This window comes from Leptodactylus fuscus, chromosome 1 (genome assembly GCF_031893055.1).
Source record: "Leptodactylus fuscus isolate aLepFus1 chromosome 1, aLepFus1.hap2, whole genome shotgun sequence".
Classification (NCBI taxonomy): domain Eukaryota; kingdom Metazoa; phylum Chordata; class Amphibia; order Anura; family Leptodactylidae; genus Leptodactylus; species Leptodactylus fuscus.
This window is the reverse complement of record NC_134265.1, coordinates 78,690,995-78,707,586: the sequence shown is the minus strand read 5'-3', so window position 1 is coordinate 78,707,586 and position 16,592 is coordinate 78,690,995. Positions and strand designations below refer to the sequence as shown.

Genomic DNA, 16,592 nt, shown 5'->3' with positions numbered 1-16,592 from the left:
GAGTGCATAGAGGCTAGCAGCGGCAACTATACACTTTAAAAACTATCCGCACAAGCGCCACACTTTCACCAGTAGCTCAGGAACATTGGGGTACCTTTTTCAAAAGATTAGCAGCAATGAGTTAAAAACGTGGCCCAGGCATGGAATATGTTGCAGGCTGCCAAGCTACAGAGCCAATCCCAGGTTACGGCCATTATCACACATGACAACATGCCTGGGCCCAGGTGCAGTGGCAAAAACCACATTGCCGTCTCATCGAGGATGGCATGACTCACTTTGTAGGCAGTGTGCTGTCTGGCCCCCAAGCTGATGAGCTTCAGCACGGCCCGCTGACGTCTCCCCACACCAGTGTTGCAGCGTTTCCAGCTCGTAGCTGGGGTCAATTTAACAGCGGAGGAGGGTGGTGTTTCAGCCCTCCTCCCAGGAATGTTGTGTGGGGAGACAAGTCAGGCCACCACATTTTGCGACCCGGTCCACGCCTCAACTACATTCAACCACTGTGCCCAAATTGAAAGGTAGCGTCCCTGTCCGCATGCACTTGTCCATTCGTAACTGGTCACATGGAACTTTAGGGCTAAGCGCTGAATTTAGGGACCGCCTCATGTTTGGGGGAAAGTGCTGGTGTGGACGGCACAGTGCGGTGGCGCAGTAGACACTCTGCCCAAAAAGGGCAGAGTGTCCCCCAGCCGGGATTCCAACATCTCCTGGGCCAGATTTCTTGAGATGAGGCCGTTGAAGCCTTGGGCATGTGGGTGGGTTGCGCTGTACTTTAGCATGAAATGAAAGGCTTGGGAGATGGGGAGTTGCTGGGAAGAGGCGCATGATGGCGCGGGCAAAAGGAGAAATGGCAGGAAAAGGTGAGGATAAGGGTGAACTCCCCAAAGTGTCAGAGGCAGATGTGGAGGTGTCCTGGCTCCTGGTCTGGACTGCAGCGCCAGCCCTGTCAACAGTGGAAGAGGCAGTGGCCGCCAGGCCAAACGACGATTATCCTGCGCTTGCTCTCACCCACTGAGCCCAGGGCTTGCCTTCCAAATGATGGCACCCGCAAGAGGTGGTGAGATTCCTCTCCGCAGATCTCCAAACCATCTTGGACTTGCAAATTGCACTAAATTTGTCATGTAACTGACATGTATATGATGAGTCTATCCATTGTCTGTTCATTTTGGTGAAAGTCAGCCTGTCAGCTGACAGACAGCTGTGCTTGTCAGTGATGATGTCACCGGCTGCTTGTACCCCCAGTTTTTGCTGCTTAGCTTGCCTCCACATCCACACTGCTTTTGCCCCTACACATCACCCCTATCCATGCCTGTGCCTCTAGCCATAAGTCTGCCACCCATGGAAACTCATGGTGCAGAAAGTGAGGGAGCTGACTCTGAGGAACCCTTGGGTTTTGTAGCTGGTACTCCATCAAAGGTCTCTGCTGCTCACACACCCTGCTGAACATACGGTATCTAGGGTTAGAGCGTGTGGTGACCTCGCACAACAGTAGGTGCTTCAGGCAGATGTAGGCCTTGCTGGAGTGTATTGCGGCTAGCTCCAGGTACTGTAGACTTGGGAAAGTGGGTGTCCAAGTGCCGCACTTTCACCCTTAGCTCAGCTAATTTGGGGTATGTTTTTAAAAATCATTGCACCACTACATTGAACATGTGGGCCAGGCATGGAACGTGTTGGAGGCTGGCAAGCTCCAGAGCCCTCCAACAAGCTAAAAAACCTGGCCCCAGGGGCACCGGGGATAAACAAATTGCCATCTCATCCAGGATGGCATCCCTGACCTCAGAGGCAGTGTGCTGTCCGTCTCCCAAGCTGATGAGCTTCAGCCCAGCCTGCTGACGTCTCCCCACACCAGTGTTGCAGTGTTTTCAGCTCGTAGCTGGGGTCAATCTAAGAGCGGAGGAGGAGGAGGGTGGTGTTTCAGCCCTCCTCCCAGGAATGTTTTGTGGGGAAACAAGTCAGGAAAATTCTTGAAACGGGAGAGTTTTGCATCTTTGCCCTTGCTGCCTATGGACATCCCTTTGCCTCTAGCCACCATTTTCCCTGCTTTGCCTCCACATCCACACTGCTTTTGCCCCTAGACATCACCCCAGTCCATGCCTTAGCTTGTACCCCCAGTTTTTCCTGCTTAGCTTGCCTCCACATCCACACTGCTTTTGCCCCTAGACATCACCCCAGTCCATGCCTTAGCTTGTACCCCCAGTTTTTCCTGCTTAGCTTGCCTCCACATCCACACTGCTTTTGCCCCTAGACATCACCCCAGTCCATGCCTTAGCTTGTACCCCCAGTTTTTCCTGCTTAGCTTGCCTCCACATCCACACTGCTTTTGCCCCTAGACATCATCCCTATCCATGCCTCTTCCCCTAGCCATAACTCTGCCACCCCTGGAAACTCATGGTGCAGAAACTTTGGTTGCTGACTTTGAGGAACCCTTGGGTTTTGTAGATGGAACTCCATCAAAGGTCTGTGCAGCTCACACACCCTGCTCAAGATATGGTATTGTAGGGTTTCAGCGTGTGTGAATGACGGACAACAGCCTGTGTTTGGACAGATGTAGGCCTTGCTAGAGTGTTTTTAGGCTAGCAGCGACTCCTGTGCACTTGCAAAAGTGGGCGCACAAGCGCCGCATTTTCAACAGTAGCTTCGGTACATTTGGGTATGTTTTTAAAAAACTTTGCACCACTAGGTTAGACGTGGGCCAAACATGGAACGTGTTGGAGGCTGGCAAGCTCCAGAGCCGCTACCAGGTTCCAGCCATTATCACAGGCGTAAAAATGCCAGGCCCCAGGTGTAGCAGGGAAAAAAAAATGCCATCTCAGCCAGGATGGCATCCCTGACCTCGGAGGCACTGTGCTGTCTGTCCCCCAAGCTGATGAGCTTCAGCACCGCCTGCTGACGTCTCCCCACACCAGTGTTTTAGCGTTTGCCGCTAGTAGCTGTGTTGGAGGTTGCAGCGTCGTAGGGTTTCAGTCTACTCCTGCCATGAATTTTGGCCTGGGAGAGGAGATAGGCCACCCCAGTTTGCACCCGAGGAACAGACTCCACCACATTCACCCTGCCTGTCATTAAAGATAAGCACTGCAGCATCCCTGACCACAGGCGCTTGTCCAAGTGTCGGTGGTCAAGTGGACCTTGCAGCAAAGCAAGGAAATAAGGGCCCACCTGATGTTGAGTGACACGTGCTGGTGCAAGGCGGGGACGCCACACCGGGAGAAGTTGAGACGGCTAGGGACGGCATAGTGAGGTGCCACAGTTGTTCTGGGAAGATTGGGAATTTTGGGTGGAAGGAGGACAAGACTGTTGGGTAAGAGGAGGTAGAGGCTGCCTGGCTGGTGGACAATGTGCTTTAAGCGTTATCCGACAGCCATTGCAAGACCTGTTCCTGGTTCTCGGGCCTACTAATCTTTGTACCATTCAGCCTAGTTAATGTGGAACTTTTGTGCAAAGCGCAGAACTTAGGGCCCGCCTGATGTTAAGGGACACACGCTGGTACAAGGCTCAACTCACCCTAAGTGCCAAAAACACTGCTGGTGCAAGGCTCTACTCATGCCAAGGGCCTCAATCTCTGCTGGTAGCTCAGCTTAAGGTCATGTAACTTTGTTTGGAAGGGCTCATGTTAAGGGCTAGAAAAGTGAATTTTGGAAGGTCTTACCACATCACACACACACACACACACACACACACACACACACACACACTCAAAATGACAGTTAAGGGTGAGGGCTTTTGGAATTCCCATTGCCTATTCCATTTGTGGTTGTCATGGGGAACGTGATTTAAAGGGGTGGTTGTTACTGTTTGTTGAGCTTAAATTGGGGTTTGTGTCCATCCATTTGGGGAGTAAAGAAGGTTTCCAGGTATTTTCCCACTTTGATTGAGGTTTTTTTGAATGTGGAAAGTGTGTAGTTGTTAGGCAGTGATGTTGGGGTAATAGAGGGTCTTTGGTGTGTTAGATGCCCCCAGACATGCTTCCCCTGCTGTCCCAGTGTCATTCCAGAGGTGTTGGCATCATTTCCTGGGGTGTCATAGTGGACTTGGTGACCCTCCAGACACGGATTTGGGTTTCCCCCTTAACGAGTATCTGTTCCCCATAGACTATAATGGGGTTCGAAACCCATTCGAACACACGAACATTGAGCGGCTGTTCGAATCGAATTTCGAACCTCGAACATTTTAGTGTTCGCTCATCTCTAGTGATGTGTCTGCCTGCTCTCAGGGGGGAGGGAGGAGGGACTAAGTACACGGGAGCGAGCCTGGAGGGGGGGTTAGTTTACCCTTTGGGGGACAGGTGAAGCCAGCAACATCTCTATGCTTCTGCCCTGCATGAAGACAGCAGCGGCAGAAGCGATGCTGCTATTCCGGGGCGGGGCGCGGAGGAGCGAAATAACAGCATCGCTTCTGCTGCTGCTGTCTTCATGCAGGGCAAAAGCATAGCGATGTTGCTGGCTTCACCAGCATCTAACTCCCCGACATCCGCTGTAATAGGCGGATGCTGGGGACTGTTAGACGCCGGCACAGGCACATCGCTATGCTTCTGCCCTGTATGAAGGCAGAAGCGATGCTGTTCCGCTCCGGGGTCACATATGCAAAGCCAAGCGGCGAGATGCCACCGGCCCTGCGTGCGCGCTCATGGACCAGTCTACCCTTCACAATGCTAATACAGACCCGCAGGGTGTCGGGTCTGTATTCGCATTGTGAAGGGTAGACTGGTGTATGAGCACGCACGCAGGGCCGGCGGCATCTCGCCGCTTGGCTTTGCATATGTGACCCCGCCCACCAATCACGCAACAAAGCCGGAAGACAGAAGATTTTAGAGGAACGAAGACGGGTAAGTATGCGACGTGGGAGTACCCCTTTAATCATTTTTGTTAAATTGTTTGGGTTGTTTGTTTTTGTATGAAACTGAAGGAGGAGAAAAGGTGGTGGGTAATAGTAAAACTAGTCTGATCTAAAACAAAAAAAAAAAAAAAACACAAATTTTCATGCGTGGGTGAAGACATGGGTAGAAGCCATTATGTTACCAAATCAACCAATGCACAATGTATTGCCTAATCCAATTGAAATATACTGTATAAAAGTTCTAATGTTTGATAATGGAATATGGCTTCGGAGCCTACTAAGACCCAACATGGTCATCGAGCCAGGACTTCCCAGTGGGCCAGTCCAAGCCTGGAAGCACAACAAATATGTACTTTGCTACGAAGGCCTGTTCCTGGGTCATAAGCCGTTACGTGGTGTATGCTCTCCAAAAAAGCTGACTGTAACCCAACAGATAGAAATAGGTTTTGTGTACAAACCTAAAAAAACTTAAATGAAGGACATAATAATAGGTCCCCTTTAATTTCCTATCAATTCTACATTTGGTTTTCTTGTCATAAAGCCTGAGAATATTGTATAAAAGAATGCCATTCCTGTTATATTTTAGTACTGTCATTAATCACTACACCTCGGAGCTGTCGTGCAGAACTCATCTGTGTAGATGTTAAAGTATTTAACTACTGAAATTGGATTTGTAACTTTTCTTCATGAAACGTGAGATATTTAATAAAAGCGTCTCATGCATAACGTCTCAACGTCCAATGTCCTTTAGTGACACATTGAAAAGGTTTCAATCATAACATCAGTTTCACAACATAAGAGCCATCCTGGAATTCTGCCACAATTATTCCATATTTACTTCATATTTCCAAACTACAAAGATTTAGATTAGATTTAGATTAGATTAGATTTAGATTATATGATACAATAATGGAGAGAGCTAGGGCAATCCTATTAAGTTAATGGCACTGCTCACAGAGTTTCACCCCAACGCAGATCAAAGATGTATGTCAGGCACTCAATAATTATTGAGCCCGTGACATACATCTTTAATCAAAAATATGATAGGCAAATTGCAAATATGACACCATCATATGTTAGATTCATTAAAGAAAATCAGTGTGTTAATAATGTGGAGACTACCACCACCAAACTCAAGTGTTGTCGGGCTGGTCAGTGGCATAGAGAACATACCTTTCTTGGGTCAAAGTGAAATCTTGTGGCTTAGAAATTAAACTTTTGTTCAATATGCAAAATTAGTTGATCTGAGCACTTGGGAAGGGGGGGTCACATCTGCTTCAGCGCCCATTTTCTTTTTGTGGCCACAACCCAGTGCCCCCCAAAACAGAAAGACCGGCATGTTCCATGGACAGTAATCTGCAGTGTCCATTAAAGAAAATGGAGCTACAACAGGCCCTGCCCTGAGTGCACCAAACTGTCATTTTCATGTGAAATGAAAGCTGAATTTCTCAGCAGCCATATTGCACTTTGACACAAGAACAGCATAAAAGCAGTTTAAGGCCATACATTGCGGAAAAACAGCTTTTTTTTGTTGAAGATTTTGTGGGGGGAGTTTTAGGCAAAGCCAGTAGTGGATTGGACAAAAAGGAGACGTATAAGAACTTCCTATATATTTCCCATTGCTTTTGTAGTTATTCTTGGCTTTGGCTCAAAAAAACGCAACAAAATCTGCAACTAAAAAAAAAAAGCTGCATTTCTGCAACGTGGGGCCTCAGCCTAAAAGTGATTCTGGTGGTGGTAGACTCACTTTAAAGACTTGAAGGCACTGAATTAGTGTTTAAACATGCGCCCCATAGCGGTGTAAATGGAGCATTAAAAAAAAAAAAAAAAAAACCCTGATGCATCAGTACAAAAACTTACCTGATCTACAGAGGTGACATCACTCGCAACAACGTCTGGAGGCCGATTGGGTGGGTTTGCAGTGACCTAAAAGAAGATGAATTAAAATGTTATGGAAATATACTTAGAAAAAGAAGACTCATAAGTAAGAGGAAAAAATACCATTAAACCTTTCACTTGCAAGCAAAAGCCTTCCTAATTCTGTGCAGAATCGTTCCATCCTTGACCAATTCCCTTAAGTAATATGTTAAACCTTATCTAAGGCAAGGAGCACATCTGCCACACTCCCTTTAATTTTGCAGTATTCTTAGAAAATACACCAAGCGCCTTCCTTGTCATGTCAGCTTCCCAGAGAGATTTTTCTCCTCTTTAATGGTCAGACAAGAGATTGCAATACACATAAGAACATGAAAAATAGAAAAACAAATAAATGGATTTTTCAAGAAACTCAGAGGGTAGCAGCAAAAATATGATGTAGCATGGCGAGTTTTACGGCGAGAAATAAATGATTATGACCCTGATACTTAGCCAGGAAATAGATGTGTCCTAAATTGTGCTAAGAAATGGTTTACGTATGCCTGGATGCTTACAGAAAAAAAATGTACTTGCAGGATTTATATTAGAGATAACAGAAATTATGCTAAAATAGCCTCATAATATGAACACATAATATAGCTACATAATATAAAACACAGAGAATCTCTTAGCTTGACATTTTCAATCTGAAAACTGCTAACTCCCCGTCACTAAAAAAACCATCGTGTACCTGCCGCGTCTTAGAGGAAAAGGAAGAACAAGAAGTATCTATCTTCTAGTCTGCTGCAATAAAATAACAGCAATTCAGAATGGCAGGCATTTGCTGTGATATCAAAAGATTTTCTAAACCACTGTGCACTTTTAATGTGCAGTCACAAAGCAGGAAAACGTGTTCTCTGGAGTCATGCTCCTTCCAGAAGTCCTTGCTAGGTAATCTTGGAAAGAGATACAATATGATAGCTATAGTAGTTGTCGGTATTTAACATCTGGTGAAATTACCTGCGAGAGGATCATGCTTCAGTCAAAGTGCAGCACGGAGATCTATGACACTACACAATCTAGGCGCAGTCATGGGGCAGAGCGAGCAGTTTAACACCTGGTGTCTGACAATGTTTTTCTGTATAAACGTGGCCTTTTAAAGGGCTTGCTGATCTGCCATGAGATCCATCATAATACCCACGTTTTTTAATCCCCTAAATTCCAGCCATTGAACCTGTGACAGTCAGCTGATTACAAGTGGGTACTTGTAGGGTACTTAGAGAAGGTACAGTCTAGGTCAGACTACCCTTTTTAGGTAGGTTTTTTAAAATCTTTTGCAAACTACTTTACAACCCTCTTTGCGGTAACTTAATCTGCTTTTGTGTTCTCATTTAAGCCAAAGGCACCTTAAAAAATTATCTGGGGAGGGAAGATTACCTTAACTGATCAGGCGCACACTGAATGATGGTTATGACCCCCGAATTAGGTGATTGAAACCATTCCCCAACCCCTGAGTCATTCCATCCCCACACTCTGCCCCAATCTCACCTGTGCTATGGGGTCCGGCTTTACTTACAGTGAACCACCCCTTTAAAAGGGCACTATCAGCAAAATCATGCTGACAGAGCCCCACGTATGCGTGAATAGCCTATAAAAAGGCTATTCAGGCACCGCTAATCTAATTTTAAGCCCCCCGTATGTAAATGATACCTGAACGTGCACACTGGGTGGTCGTGCACGATCCGACGTCATCTTCGGTCCCTCCTTCCTCTTCTTTCTTCTTCCAGCGATATCCTCCTCTTCTGGATCTTCTCCGCCTTCATCTTCTGTTTTTCCGGCGGGGTGTGTTCAAATCCCGTGCGTACGCAGTAGCACTTCCTCCGGAGCGCTACTGCCATTTTTTGTTGTAGTTCTAAGTATCCTTAGAACTATGCGAGCATGCGTAGAATGCTCGCGAACATCTTTATATCCAGAAGAAAAGAAGATGAAGGCGGAGAAGAGCCAGGACAGGAGTATGTCGCTGGAAGAAGAAAGAAGAAGGAGGGACCGAAGATGATGTCGGATCGAGCACGACCGCCCAGCGTGCACGTTCAGGTATCATTTACATATATGTTTTTATAGTTTTATTTTAAAATGGGCAGGAGGGTTAAAATAAGATTACCGGTGCCTGAATAGCCTTTTTAAAGGCTATTCATGCATACGTGGGGCTCTATCAGCATAATTTTGCTGATAGAGCCCCTTTAAATTATGCCTATTCACAAAATTTCAACATTTAAAGTGATTCTTAATTTCACATTAAATGCATAGTTATCCCTGCTGTTCTGTTCGTATTTGCTATACACTTGTACTGTTCCCGGGTCAATATGACCCGACCTATTAATTCTTGATTTTTAGCTACTCTAATTGATTTATTTGAATACTTTTTTCATTGAAATACTGTATGTGAACATGTTTGATCATAAACAAAAGAAAAATTTAAATTCAAACTTAATTATTATTATTATTTTTCATAAAAAGGTTACACAGGCTTTTTGCAATTATCTTTGATTGTTGACATTCTGCACACAAATAATAAATAAGCTTTACATTACTATTACTAAAACATGAAATTTAACTTCTTGAAAACAAATTTTATAAATCAACAAATGAAAAATCATAAAAACTTCAACCATTTTAGAAAGAAAAAAGAAAAAACTGAACATGTTCATGCGTTTTTACATTGAGCACAATAAGACCCATGTCCTTTACACAGATATTTTGAACATCCAGCACATGTCAGATTAGTCTTATTGTCACAGGAAGACGGACAGAAGCTCCATCTCTTCCTTTGTTTGCTGGTAGCTGTGCTGGTGGAGGCCGTGGATGTGGAGTCTCTTTCTTCAGCATGCTGGACACTTTTTACAATGGCTGCTGCTCCCTCACTTCTGGGGGTCACTTTTCTGCTCCCAATATATGGCCTCACCAGGGATTTTCCCAATTCCTCAAGAAATAATCTTCTTTTATGCAGCTTATTCCGGTTCCAATCGGGGGTCGATTTCTCTCCATAAGACAAATGCATTGTATGCAGAAACGTCCAGTATGTTATAAAATAAAATCATTGGCCACCGATTGGTTTTGCGTTTGCATGTATATGTTGATATTACTTGGTCTAAAGTATCAACTGCTCCCTTTGTGGCATTACAATCCAAAATAATGTCAGGCTTTCTGTCTTCTCTATCACTTACGGCATTGTCATGGTGCATTGTGCTCATTAGAATTACCTGTTTGGTTTTTTTCGGAACATAAGAAACAACAGTTGTATTTCCAGAAAAATAAAAAGTTGAACTGTACACCTCTCTCTTGCTAAGGATACCTTGCGGTAGTTCAGGTTTGTTTTTTCTCATAGTACCCAGCATGGTAAGTTGGTTTTTCTTCAACATCTGGCCTAGTTGATAGGATGTAAAAAAGTTGTCTCATGTGACATTTTGTCCTTTTAGTCCATGAGTCAAATCTAGAACAACGCGCATACCCTGATTTTTTTCAGGTCTTTCATCAGGGGCTTTTCCTGTATACACTTGAACATTTAGAGCATATGAACTTCTGCTGTCGCAAAGTGTCCAGATCTTGATGCCATATTTTGCTGGCTTACTTGGTATATATTGTCTGAATGGGCACCTACCTCGGAATGCCACCAGTTGCTCATCAACAGTTACATTTTCACCACTGTTATACAATTTTGATAATTAATTTTAGATAATTACTTGCTTACTGATAAGAAAAGTGAAACCACCACCATTTGGAGATGAAGAACACATAAAAAAAACATAACTTTTGCAGTCAGAAGTAATCAGAGACCTGTAGAACAGTATAAAATGATATCGGGTCATATTGACCCGAACAGTACAAGTGTAACAATCAGTGTGTAGCAAAAAGTAAACACAAAAACAGAACAAAAACAAAAAAAAACATGTAGAGCTCCACAAATGAGGAAAAGTCAAGGAACCACTAGTTTCAAATCCTCATTAAAAAAAATCTGCAGGGTCTCAAAAATCATTTCAGGTCATATTGACCCGAACAGAACAGCAGGATTAAATGCTTGGTGCCCCTTTTGAAATCTTCATGTGTTGGCTTCTAAACTGAAAGTTTTCTCTTTACTGTGCCAAACAGCAGAGTGACAGAGTAGTCAGAGAAGCTGAAGACCATTTTACCAGTCTGAAACAATCTCAGCCCCCACCCAAAAAAAAACCAAAAAAAAAAAACCTATACTAAAAGACAATTTGAATTGTTTAATTTATTATAAATGTGAAAGTTTGTGTGTTTGTTATTCTTTCACGCAAAAATGGCTAAACAGATTGGGATGAAATTTGGCACATAGATCGTTTGTAACCTCGATTAACATATAGGCTACTTTTTATCCCTGTAAAAGAAGTGGCTTCACAACTGTTATGAATTTATGTTCATATACTATATTACACAGCTGTTGCCAGCAGGACTCTCTCAGCTAATTGGAGTTAGCTGATAAAACCAACAACACGCTTATTATATGGCATCCCAGCAAGCTGCTGAGACGCCAAAACAATTACAGGCACGGTGCAAGGAACAAGTTGAGCAGCAGGACAACTTGAGAACTGTCGAAAAGCCGGAGCAGGCAAACCATCAACGGCAGCAATTTGCTGAATATAGGCAGATCATGGACACCAACAACACACAGACGAAGTCGCGGGCAGAGGCTAGTTCTAAATATACTTGTTAATACACATCAAGTAAATACAAGTTTCTTCCGTCCCTTTCATATTATTTAGGCTGCGTTCACACTGGCTTTTATTATGTTGTTCTGATGGAAGTTTTCCTTGATCGTTGATGGTACCCATGAAGAGGACAAGTCCAAAGAAGTTCTTCACAAGTTCATGTGAAACCCATCAGATACTCAGTCATCAGGTATCCAATGCGGTCTCTGCCACCCCAAGATAACCACTGGTAGGGAGGTTGAATAAGGAAACATATGATGATATGTACAAGTGTTTAACAACCTTCACTAATCGAAGAACCGAAATTCTCTACCTAATGAAGAGACAGCCCCCTACTATAGGCACCCCCCATCCAGCATACTTGAGCTGGTATAAGGGTAATAGGTTATGGCATGGCTTTAAAAACAATGATACAAATGACACAAGTTTATTAGCCAATTTACTGAGATAAATGAATCGGTAACCAGAGAAGATAAAGTTGCCGCAATTCCAAGCACATGAAGCAGATATGGATCTCTAAGAATGTTTTATGTTTATATGACCTGGAAACGGCAGCCTTTGCTGGTGTATTAATACCAGATGGAAAGACAATTATCTGGAATAACTTTGGCACGCAGTTTTACGATGCAAAAATAGCATTCTTGAGTAGATAAACTATTTAAATAAAGACTACATATTGAAGTTTAATTAGGGAATCTTTGTTCATTTGCCCATAAAATCACGATGTGTTGGTAAAATGAATTTTGCTATTCTCTTTGTCAAGAAAATAAAACCTGCCGAAGCGTATTTCTTGTAAATGGGTCAATTTTGGGCCGTGAACTGCTAAATTAAGTTGTGCATATACCCAGAGGGAATACATAATTTGAAATGGAAAGTATGCTTGCAGACTTCCAGTATAACTCTACCTGCAGAAATCGGATATTCTGAATACATTTACACTCATCCAGCTAATTATTACTCAGTTTACAACAGGAGATTAAGGCACATCTATGGAATGATACTGAAAATTCAATAGCAGAACTGCATCTCTACCAATAGGCTCCATTCATATTACAACATTTGGCCTTGCCTGCCAGGTTAACAACCAACCATAAAATTATGTAAAGTCTGGTAAAAACAAAAAAAACACAGGGGACTGTGTCTATATAAAAAAAAAAAAAAAAAAAAAAAAAAAAAAAAATTAGGCTAAATGAACACAGAGTTTGAGGGCATTTAATGTATATGGCACAAGCTTTTTTTCCAGTATACAGAATATAAAGTTGTGAGGGGAAAATATCTGTGTAAAGAGAGAGATTAGCATTCATTCTGCCATCTTGATCTGAAAATCTCCATTCTGCCTGTCATGTAGCTTGCTTAATCCTTGAGATTTGCAGTTCTGCTTTTTTGTCTTATTTAGAGGAAAGGTGGGAATGTTCCTACGTATATCGTGTTCCATAACAAGACGCATAATGTTCACAAAATATGAAGTCAGTTCTAATCTCTTGTTTTGTGTAGTATCCACTAGCATGAAACCTGGAAGGTCATGGCATCCATTTTATCAGACTGTGCTAACATAATTAAACACTAAAATGGATGACACGGACAACCATGTGTTGACTCATGTATTGCTTATGCACGTATTTATCATTTGTGAACGCCCATTTTGTACTTTGACCAATGATAATTCATATTTCTATGTGATGGTAACTTATGCCTAAATTAGCATACAGTCATTATTCCTCTATAAAAGCTAAGTAATATGTAATAAACTTTAGAACATCCTGTGTGTCTGTGTGTTCTGTGTACTTGTGTGTCTGACTGTGTGTTCTCCGAGCGCTCGTTGTGACATCATCAATATCGATTAAGACTATGACAACATATCCAGGGGTGATTGCTCCCCTAACACAGTGTACACAATATATGTATCCATAGTCCCACTAACTTTGTCCTTTTGGACTCTTTTGGGTTGGGATGGCATATACCAGCTTTTCCAGGCTTCGCTAAGCTATAATGTGGACCCTGCAAAAAAAAATACATGTACAGCACAGTATATTGGTTGTTTTTTTTCTTAAAAAAACAAAAACAAAACATTGAAGCCTATTCAGGACAGGGCCACTGTATGGGCATCACAAGCCTTAGTCATACTGTACATGTATGTAAGGAGTGCTCTCCTCCAACAGATGGAAGCTTTAGATACTGCAGAGCTGTCCCATAGACATCAATAGGGCAGCACTGCAGTACCTAAAGCCATTGCTACACTATATACTGCAAGTGAGCAGAACGGTTCCTGGCATGTAAATATTAAAAGCAGTTGCACTGTCCCAGAACAGGTTATCTGCAAAGGTCACGAGTTTCAGGCCCTTACAACTATAATATTCATAACCTAACCAAGAATAATCGAAAGTGCACAATCGCTTTGAAGCATGCAACAACCAAGGCATAAATCCATTGTACAGTATGTGTGTACAGGTACATGAGAAGTAACATTATTTGCAGCCATCATATGACTTGCATTCTGCATTTTTTAGTTCCATCTCTAATTTTCTGTGGTCTCAAAGATACTACCGTGTTTCCCCGAAAATAAGACAGTGTCTTATATAAAATTTTGGTCCTAAAGATATACTATGTTTTATTTTCAGGGGATGTCTTATTTTATTTTTGTATGCTGCTGCCACTGCTGAGCTACGCTGAGATGTGTTTGCTGCACAAAGACTGTATGAAGAAAAACATTGCAGCTGGCTGAACGCTGTGTGCGGTGCTCCGTGTGCACAGGAAAGCCGGCTGCTGCAGCTGCTGTGATACCGTACGTTGTATCCATTGTTCCTGCTGCTGTGGGATGAGCTGTGAGAGTGGACCCCCCGCCACATATGATGCTTAGTGTATACAGAGCGGGCATCTCCCAGCTCATCCTACAGAGGCAGGAACAGTGGATACAACGTATCGCAGAGGCATCAACAGCCGGCATACTTGTGCACACGCATCGCGCACAGTGTTCAGCCAGTTGCAATGTTTTTCTTCATACAATTTTTGCACAAAAAGATTATTATTATTGGGGGATGTCTTACTTTCGGGGGGTGCCTTATCTTAGGCAATTCAACAAAACCTCTGCTATGTCTTACTTTCGGGGGATGACTTATTTTGGGGGAAACAGGGTAGGAGGAAAATGGTTGCTACAAGGTCTCCCATAGACAGCACACAGAAAGAAGAGAAAGATCTGCGCCATATCTCTGTTACTCAGCAGCATCAGGAACAAATAGGATATTATAGCGAAGAACTGACCTGTATTGAAATGAACAAAGTATTTGAGGTGAAGTACAAAGTTTTCTACTTAGCTGCTTGCTGTCACTTCTGTTCCTCTCTCTTGCCTATCTCATTTGGAAATATAAATATGAGGAAAGCTCACCATTCAGATGAATGATTTCTTAGTCCAGAAAGCATTACCCAGGTGCACAACCCTTTCTCCCGACTCCACGGAGCTGTGTTAATTCAACAGTTCAAACTTGATATGGATCCGCAACACTGAGGTAAGTATAAAACCTTTTTCATGTTTTTTTTGTTACAGGCCTCTTCATGGGCGTTACATTTATACTGTATATACACTATACTATAATAATGTGTCCTCATTGTCTGAATATGTTTAAAACGTGCAATAAGTAAAAGGAAAAAATTGAGGATTTTGTATGTGCAGTCTGTATATTCAAAGAAAAGGCAAAATTTGAGTCTCCATGGGGAAAAAAACCCTATTGTGTAGCATGTGCTACCATGGGTTTATGTGTAGTTGGTGCGCACGAACCAAAAACATGGCTGTGTGGCTTAGGTCTTATTGTAATGGAAGTAAAGACTTACAACAGAACACGTATTTAACTGAAAGTAATGCGTCCTCTAATGTCATGAGGGGTCTGCTATCTACTCATTCACTCAAAATATATAAGTCATAGCATATTAATATTTCCATTGACATCTGCAATGCCTTTTCATACTTTCTATGAGGTCAGACATGTTGTACAATTATTTCACATCAGCATTTTATGGGCAGAACATTTATGCATCTGAACTAACAGATTACTAATAAAACCATACAAGCAAATAATAATGACACATTTCATGCAAGACTGATTCCATATACTTCTACTTACTGTCATCATTAACGCCCATTCACACTGTAATATTCATTGTACATATGCTCACATTACCCATAGTAAATCATCCTGTGTAAACATACCCCACCAATTCCAGTACATTGCTAACAGAAGGAAGACCTTACCCAGAAATCCCTGGAATAATTCAGAACAGAATTAGAAATATAGCTCATTCAATACGTTCACGGCAATAAACATGTAAAGCAAAATACTGACAACAAACAATATTGTATACTTATGACAGTAAAGCCTACAATTACAATAAGGATATACACAAAAGACCACAAAAGACTGGAGCTTCTATTTAAAGACGGTCTTGTTACTGAAGTAAAGTTGAATATTTTATATTTGTCTGGTGCGCTCTGTTCCCTTATTGTTCAGCGCTGTGGTAGAAGCAATATGAAAAGGGACTGCAGGAGAATGGAGGAAAAAGTTCACACATAAATCCATTAACAGCATGCTTGCCGTGCAGTCGTACTATTAGTCATCAATTCATGGCTTACTGCAAGTAGGTTACTTGTGCAAAACTTTTCATTACATCTGCTTTAACACATCGCATGCTAATAAAGCAGCACCCGGCGGCAAACAGGGAAGCATTACCAAATCTAAGGTGTCATTACACAGGCGGGTGATTAGGCCAAATATTGGAAAAGAACAATTGTAGGAAAGTTAGTTTCTGATAAATGGACGTGGTAAACATGCCGGCAACCAGCTAACAAACGAACAAACATTTGTTTACCGGGTGATAACATTTTACATAAGGCACAAAAATTGTGCATTGGCAGCAACAAACTGGCTTGTGGAAAGAAGGATGTGCTGCTGACAAAATACCCCCCTGCCCCATGGTGTTTGCATTGGTCTTGGTAAGTGAGCGATGCAAACGGGTGTCAATCAAAGAATATATTGTCAATGAGTGCTCATCCACTCCTGTGTGGTACATGTAATGTAATATGGCATTTACCGATACTTTGTTAAAAGGGTTTGTGAAAATCAGGACAGCCCCCATTCATCTGCCTTGGTTAACAAATATGAAATGGCCCCCCAAAAGCCCCAACATGTAGTA

At 42.7% G+C, this 16,592-nt stretch overlaps 1 protein-coding gene across 1 annotated transcript in view; it reads right to left on the bottom strand.

Annotated features, from left to right (window-relative positions):
- The window catches only part of HSD17B4 (hydroxysteroid 17-beta dehydrogenase 4), a 249,032-nt gene that overhangs the window by 86,609 nt on the left and 145,831 nt on the right, over window positions 1–16,592 (bottom strand). Inside the window, exon 17 of the mRNA XM_075272298.1 lies at window positions 6,691–6,756. Within this exon, the coding sequence (XP_075128399.1) occupies window positions 6,691–6,756 (66 nt within the window). The remainder of the gene's footprint in view (window positions 1–6,690; window positions 6,757–16,592) is intronic.